Source organism: Anastrepha ludens, chromosome X, assembly GCF_028408465.1.
Source record: "Anastrepha ludens isolate Willacy chromosome X, idAnaLude1.1, whole genome shotgun sequence".
Classification (NCBI taxonomy): domain Eukaryota; kingdom Metazoa; phylum Arthropoda; class Insecta; order Diptera; family Tephritidae; genus Anastrepha; species Anastrepha ludens.
In genome coordinates, this window is record NC_071503.1 from 68,168,932 (window position 1) to 68,176,996 (window position 8,065).

At 44.5% G+C, this 8,065-nt stretch overlaps 1 protein-coding gene across 1 annotated transcript; it reads right to left on the reverse strand.

Moving 5' to 3' along the window:
• Positions 1 to 2,294: 2,294 nt before the first annotated feature.
• LOC128870183 (uncharacterized) lies at positions 2,295 to 7,755 on the reverse strand. Its single transcript, XM_054112777.1, has 3 exons — positions 6,700 to 7,755; positions 4,915 to 5,204; positions 2,295 to 4,011 (listed from the first exon to the last, which is right to left on the reverse strand). Exons 1-3 carry the CDS (start codon positions 7,753 to 7,755, stop codon positions 2,295 to 2,297), a joined length of 3,063 nt encoding a protein of 1,020 aa, XP_053968752.1.
• Between the last annotated feature and the right edge of the window lie 310 nt (positions 7,756 to 8,065).

Here is an 8,065-nt window from a genome sequence, read left to right on the forward strand (position 1 = left end):
AGATGGGCAGAGTACACTGTCTGACATGACCAACCCTTCCATGCGCTTCGCCCATCATCAGTCCAACCAGCCATCTGCACTCCTCTTTGTTTAATGACAGAAGTGTTTGCGACAATCGGTCGCATAAGACAGATAATATCAGTTTAGTCCCATTTGCTAACCGTGGCTTTGATGACCGCAGAAGGGAGTGGCAAAACGGCGAGTGGCCAACTTCTTTCCAAAGCCCATCTTAGCTAAGGAGTCAGAGGTCTCGTTACCCACGATACCCACGTGTTCCGGGACCAATGTTAGCAACAGGCTATCAAGTCTACCGACATAGTTCAGCCTAGATTTACAGGACTCGACTACCCCTGATGTGGTTGGGGGGCTGTCTGAGGACAAGAGCACAGCTTGGCTGTCGCTGCAGACACATATAGATCTGCCTCTCCATCGGTTTTCCACAACAAAGTTCATCGCTGCTTGAACAGTATACACCTCCGCTTGAAACACAGATGCATACATTCCAAGAGCAAAGTGCAGTTTTGTCCTCCTGGGTTCCACGTAGACCCCGGAGCCGGCGCCATGCGCGGTCCTGGAGCCATCCGTGAAAATGCGAAAACAGTGTTTGCCAAGCTCATTTTCAGAGCTTGACCACAACTGAGCTCTGGCAGCACTACACTGTATCTCTTTTCAAGTACCACTCTTGATGGCATGTAGTCAAGGGGCATGAAGAGAATCGTTGGATCGAAGCATATGCCTTCTCTGTTTTCCAATGCCGGACAGGGGCCGTGCCAATTCCCATTGTGTGTCAGCCTGCAGATGGCCTTCAAAGCCTCTCCTTGGATCAAAGCATGAAGTGGTGGTAAACCAATCAGAGCATCTAATGCCGGGCTTGAAGTAATCAGAAACGCTCCGATGCAACAGATGGCCACAGTGCGTTGTAGTCTCGATAAGGTTCTCCTGACTCCCACGAGAGAGAGTCTACTCATCCAGATCACTGATGCATAGGTGATAATAGGTCTTATCATAGCCGTGTAGATCCATAGGACCTTGCTAGGAGAAAGACCCCACGTTTGCCCAATGGCACCTTTGCACTGCCGCCTTCTTTTTTCATCGTGTGACTTCCATACTATCGAGGATTACTCCAAGATATTTAATTTCCTTGGAAAACTGGATTGTAACTCCTTTTAGTTCAAGTAGAACGAGTCTATCAAGCTTCCTCCTTCTGGTGAGGAGGACAATACCAGTCTTGCTGAGATTTACCGATAGCCCATTCGCACAGCACCAAGTGTCAATCAGATCCAGAGTTTTCTGCACTTTCCTGCAGATGTTCATAAGCGAAGGGCCTGTTACCAAACAGGCAACATCGTCTGCATATGCTTGTGCGTAGACTCCCGAGTCGTTTAAGGTGGCGAGCAGCCATGCACCAGAGCAATGAGGACAGCCCACCGCTTTGGGGGCAATCTCTATTAACCCCGGATGACACCAGCAGATCTTCCTTTGCTCGCACCGAGACGATTATTTGCGCCAGCATCGAACAAATCCAATTCACCAGCACTCGGTCTACGCCGTGCCTACTAGCAGAGCTACACATACCGTCAAAAGGGGCATTATCAAACACCCCATGTCTAAAAAGATTCCCATAGCGTAGTCCCTCCTGTCCATGGCCAGCTCTATACTAGCAATAAGGTTTTGCAGTGCTGACTCGCAGGATTTTTCACTTTTATAGGCAAGCTGATATGGAGACATAGGGTGAGCCTTTAGTGACTTCTGACGTATGCGCAATTCCACCAGTCGTTTGAGAGTGTTCGGCATAAAAGAAGTCACGCTGATGGGTCTAAAGCTTTTGGGGCTGGTGTAGTCGTCTCTTCCAACCTTTGGGTTGAATGCGACTCTTACTGTTTGTTCCAAGAAGCCTTTTTCTTGGATGACGAAAAAACCGAGAAAATTGGGGGTGTATATCTTGCGCAGTGAAAAACAAAAAGAGTAACGAAATCCAAAATGTATGTGTCTATGCAAAACTTGCGAAATCACTTGCGAACCAAAAAGACTGTAGTGAACTGCTTGATGTGAGCGATAAGACCAGACTCATTTATTGAAATTCATGCTAATTATTTACAAGCGAAAGATTTATCAGACTAAAAGAGAATTAGAGAGCAATAATAAGTAATATTGATTATGTGTGTGTGTGTGTGTACGTATGCTAATTTACAATGAGTGGATGTTTATTTGTACATATTGAGTGTTAATTAGGTGTAAGTTATTTAAGCATAAAGGGTGATCCAACATCCCGGCCCCGTTGAAAGGATGCACTTTCAAGACACTGGCTGGATGGCAAGATTGTGAACAGGCCGGCAACAGCTCCCATTAGTAGTGCGGAGGCGCACAACTCGAACGTGACCATCTCGTCCACGTACGGTCGACTCAACGCGACCAAGCTTCCAGCGTTGTGGTGGGAGGTTATCGTCGTGGATGATCACTAGCGTACCTTCTGCAAGATTGGGTGTAGGTGTCGTCCACTTGACTCGTGAGCGTAGTTCATTGACATAGTCTGAAGACCAGCGGCGCCAAAAGCGTTGCTTGATGGCCGTAATCATATCGTATCGATCCAAATTCGAGATATTTCTCTCTTCGAGTGAGCTTTCGGGTAGGGCACGTAGCGATGACCCGACCAAAAAATGTCCAGCAGTGAGTGCTTCAAAGTCATTGGGATCTGATGATAGCGGTGAGACCGGACGCGAGTTTAGTATGGCCTCTATTTCCACAGCTACAGTGCTCAGTTCTTCATATGTTAATCTTGTATTAGCCAATGTGCGATAGAGCAGTCCCTTTGCGCTTTTAACTGCTGCTTCCCAGAGGCCGCCAAAATGGGGTGCCCTAGGTGGGATAAAATGGAAATTAATAAAATCGGAAGAGCAATATTTGTTAATTTCGTTCTGGGTTTCGTGCTTGAACAAAAATTGTTTGACCTCTTGCAAATGGTGGGATGCTCCTACAAAATTCGTGGCGTTGTCGCAGAAAATGTGGCACGGCATCTTTCGCCGACCACCCATACGTTTTAGAGCGTTCAGGAATGCTTTTGTAGACAAGTCCGAGACCACCTCAATATGAACCGCCTTAGTGACAAGACAAACAAATATCGCCAAGTATGATTTGGTAGGTGTCTTTCCTCGGACTCGCAGGTAAGTGCTTATTGGTCCGCAAAAGTCGATTCCGCAGCGTTCAAATGGACGTGTTGGTTGGACACGCTCTCTTGGTAGGGGTCCCATTACTTGCTGCAGCAAGGTGGGCTTGTATCGAACGCAATGCACACACGAACGAACGACGCGACGGGCCAAATCTCTGGCGTTGACAATCCAATATTCAAGGCGGATCAAGGCGACTAAGGCTTTTGGGCCTGCATGGTAATTGCGAAGATGTAAATGGCGTACATACGTCAAAATAAATTGTGAATTACTGGGCAACAGCAATGGATGTTTTTGGCTGTCTGGTAATTCGGTGTAGTCCAGACGGCCACCAACCTTGATAAGCTCGTATCCAGTCGAAGTGTCTATACATGGAGTCAAAAATTTTAAATTACTTTTTAATGATCGATTTTTCTTTAGTAACTGAAAGTCGACAGAGAAGTGATGCTGTTGAACGTTCCATGTTAAGCAATGTGAAGCGCGTCGCAATTCGTCAGGCGATGGTGAAGCGGTAGTGAACCTTGATTTCTTGCTGGACGAATCAAAAAACCGGAATAACCAGGCGACTAGACGTAAGCAATGGGGGTACGAGCTAATGCCATTGATGATGTTGAGAATGTAGTTTGTCTCCATCATTGTGGTAAGTGTCGTTTTGCGTTTTTCCGAATTGATGACGTCTCCGTCGAGGTCAACTGGTGGTTTTTGATTTGGCCATTTAGTCTGATCTTGAAACAAAAAAGCTGGACCGGAAAACCTCGAGATACAAGATCCGCAGGATTCTCGCGCATTGGTACGTATCTCCAGTGTCCACCTACAGTCAACTCTTGTATATCCGATACTCTGTTCCCTACAAAAGTTGAAAGCGTTATTGAATGCTGTTGAAGCCAATGCAGTACTAGTTGTGAATCGGTCCAAAAGTAACTGCTTAGAGGTTGATCAGTAAAAACATCTTTTATTTTTGCGTAGAGAGATGCAAGAAGGTGCGCACTACAAAGTTCAAGTTTGGGAAGCGACTGCCTTTTGACTGGAGCGACTCTTGACCTTGATGTAAATAACTGAACTTCAACATGTCCATCCAAGTCTTCCGTACGTATGTATACAGAGCAACCGTATGCTCGAATTGATGCGTCGCAAAACCCGTGTATTTGTATGTTCCGTACGGTTGGTTGCAAGCAATAACGAGGCACGATGAGTGACGAAATCGAGTTTAATGATGCTAAGCAGTTTGTCCAAGCTTGTTGTAGGTGCTGAGGTACAGACTCGTCCCAATCGAGCTTCAATAACCATAGCTCTTGGAGGATAATCTTGGCAGTGATTATCAATGGTGACAACAAGCCAAGTGGATCAAACAGCGATGAGGCAATAGACAATATTGTCCGCTTTGTAACCGAATTGTATTGCTGTTTCGGGTTAAAGCCGAACGAAAATACGTCGCTTCGTTGATGCCATGTTACTCCTAACGCACTGGTCACAAAATCGTCGTTGATATGAAGCTCCTTTGTTGCTTGACCTTCCTTGAAGTCTGGGTGATTTGAGTGCCATTTCGATATTGGAAACTGTCCACGACGGAGTACTTCAACAACTTCATGCCTGAGTGTGTGTAACGTGGTTATATCGTCGGCACCACATAACATGTCGTCGACATATGTATGTTACAGTGTTGAGCTGGTACGTGCGGAGATCTGAGTCTGGGGAAGCTCGCCAAAGTATGTATTGAAATTGTCGACAATTATTTTCTACGAGTACTTGCCTGTACATTTTAGTGATATCTGCGGTGATGGCGAAACGATACAGACGAAAACGTAATAGAAGCATGTATAAATCTTGTTGAATTGTGGGCCCCACTAACAAATGATCGTTCAATGATGTTTGTGTTGAGGTGCGGCACGAGGCATCAAACACTACTCGCAATTTGGTTGACGTGCTGCTAGGTTTAAGCACGCAGTGATGTGGCATATAGTAGTGTGGCTCTTTCAAGTTGGGGTGTGCTACTACTGACATGTGGCCAAGACTTTCGTACTCTTCCATGAAGGCAATGTACTGCGGACGGATTTCGGACGAACGTAGAAGACGTCTCTCAAGCGCAAGGAATCGCCGACGAGCGATATCGAAGGAATCTCCGAGACAAATTGGGTTGTCTTTAAATGGCAGATTTACAGTAATTCGACCAGTGTGGTCTTGATGAGTTGTTTTTGTGAAATGCTCTTCACAAATTCGATGGTCTGGCTGAGTTGGTTTTGGTGACGTGTCGATGGCTTCCAGTTGCCATAGGCGTTGCAAATTCTCGTCGATTGAGGTTTCATTTGACAGCAGACAAGATGATGACGTCACGTTATAGTCACCTCGAAACCTACCAGAGACGACCCAACCAAACAACGTCTTCTGAAGCGTCGGTAAATTTGGACCCAGTCGAATTTAGCCAACAGCAAGAGCATCAAAGAAGGCCTCTGTTCCTAACAACAGGTCTATGCGCCGGGGCTTAAAAAACATCTCGTCTGCTAATTTGGTATTGGCTGGCAAGCTCCAACCGGACGTGTCGATCTCAGCATCTGGCTGGTATGCTATGTGCAAGGTGATTCCGAATTGAAGTGACAGTTGAAAGGCTGAAGTGCGCGATTTGATGGTCGTGGTCGTACGCCATGTAGGTCGAGTAGACCCCGAAGGCTGGAATGCGGGACCTGCCACTGGAGTTGTTTGAGTGGGTTGAGATGCATTCTCATGATGCAACAACGTGTGGTGTGCTCGATTGCAACAGCGGCAGCGATTCTTGGATGGACATTGGATCATTCTATGACCATTGCCTAAGCAGTTGATGCATAGATCATCCTTCTTGATGGGTGGGGGGTCATTTTTCCCAAAATCACTTTCCCAAAAAAATTTTTTCCCAAATTTTTTTTTCCCAAAAAATAATTTTCCCAATATTTTTTTTCCCAAAAATATTTTTTCCCGCTTTATTGTTTTTCCCCGAATGCATGTTTTCCCAAAATAACCTTTTTCCAATAGATAGCTTTCCCGAACAAATACTACTGAAATTAATTTTTATTATTCTACTATTTCACATTTTTCGACGATTCCGACAATATGAGTGTATATAATAATCAAAAATCTTATACTTAAGTAATCGAAAAAGATTCGAAAAAGTTTTTCAATATACATTTTTCAATTCGGATAAAAAGACAAGGTAACGAATGTATCCAACTTCACTCATATAAACAAGTTTTTTCACGTCATTCTTTTCGTGTCAAAATTTCATGAGCCAAAATTTGCTGCCTAAAGTCAAAATTTCTAATTATGGCGGAATTAATTGAATGCAAAAAATCATTTCTTTTCAAATAATAAAAAATGTACTCGCCCATTCATTGCAAATGTATATGCGATATTTTACAGACGAACGATATTTTGGGAAAAATATTTTATGGGAAAATTTATTGGGAAATTTTTAGTTTGGGAAAAATGGCATTGGGAAAATTATTTTTTGGGAAAAAAAAATTTGGGAAAAAATTTTTTTGGGAAAGTGATTTTGGGAAAATTGTACCCCAATCTTCTTGATGAGATCAAAGCGTTGATTTGTGTTCATCTCCTTAAACCTCAAACAACTGACGAGTTTATGGTTGGAACTGGAACAAAGAACACAATTAGAGTTAGTGATAGCAAATGACGAATTTTGCATGCGATTGCTTGCGCGATTTTGCTTGCCAGACTCGGGTTTTCGTTGTGACGATGCCTCGCATGAGTGCAAGAACTGACAATGTCGTTCCACGACTTGAGTGCACTGTGACCAAGTTGGAAGCGACTTGTAGTCCAGAGACTCGTTCCATTTGCTCCTGGTTTGCTGATCACACTTGCCCATCACAATGTTAATTAGCAATGCATGTGCGATGTTTGCAAACGTTCCTACTGACTCCAAGGAGCTAACAATTGCCAATGCCTTGTCTATTAAACTGCGCAGCTGTTGAGCGTTCGACCTTTCCAGTGCCGGTAATGAAAACAGTGAGGCAATACCTTCCAAAAAAATTAACGTTGGGTTGTCGAACCGTTGCTTGAGCCTATCCAAAGCCTTCGGATAGTTTTCGCTAGTGACTTGGAATGCATGAACCGTTTCTAGCGCGGGACCCTTTAAACAAGTCAACAGGTAATTAAATTTTTCGATGTTCGACAGCCTTGGTTCACGAGCAATGATCTGGGTGAATGAAGTAATAAAATTCTTGTAGTCTGCGTAATCGCCGCTAAATGTTGACAATGTTAGTTTTGGCAGATGCGACGAGGGCTTAACAACTGCTGCTGTTGACGTTTCGGGAAAGTGCACTGTACTGTTAGCATCTTCTCCAAGTTGCGCTTGGATATTCAGCTTAACTGCTACGTAGCTATCTTCCAGATCTGCGCGGCCGTTGTCAAGTGGATCTAAATCCTCAATGTCAGCTTGGACGGATAAGGCCTGCTTGAAGTAACATTCCAGTATTCCTAGTCGACACTGAAGCTCAGCATTGGTAAGTTTATCATCTGACTCCCTTGCCGCTTCGACGATCGATTTAATACGCGAAATGTTGCGCTTTATGTTGGAGCGCTTACGCTTGCCTTCTTCAAGAGACATGGTTGCTAAACACGATGTGATGTTGCGAAAATATTCCTGCTGGGTAACTGACTGCTGTGCTGGCGGTCAAATGTTGGAGCAAGCGACAGCAAAACAAAATACGAAGAAATGCACAAACAACGCAACTTCAATGTGCGAGAGCAGCGAAAGTAGTGATAGCAGAGCGACGCGATGTTAACGGCTTGTTTAGCAGCGCAGCGGTATACGTCTCCAACGAACGGTGAATTCGACCTTTTGGAGTGACGAACTGTATTGTGTACTTACCAAAAATATGCACAACAGAAAAAATCCACGATAGGAATTAACTGCT

What these genes read in the sequence shown, in the direction of transcription:
- LOC128870183 (XM_054112777.1), bottom strand. Translation starts at nt 7,755, where the DNA reads ATGTCTCTTGAAGAAGGCAAGCGTAAGCGCTCCAACATAAAGCGCAAC. An exon ending in ATCTCATCAAGAAGATTGGG is followed by an intron (nt 5,205 to 6,699) that starts GTACAATTTTCC and finishes ATCCGTCCGCAG; the next exon opens with TACATTGCCTTCATGGAAGA. An exon ending in GATATCACTAAAATGTACAG is followed by an intron (nt 4,012 to 4,914) that starts GCAAGTACTCGT and finishes CAACTTTTGTAG; the next exon opens with GGAACAGAGTATCGGATATA.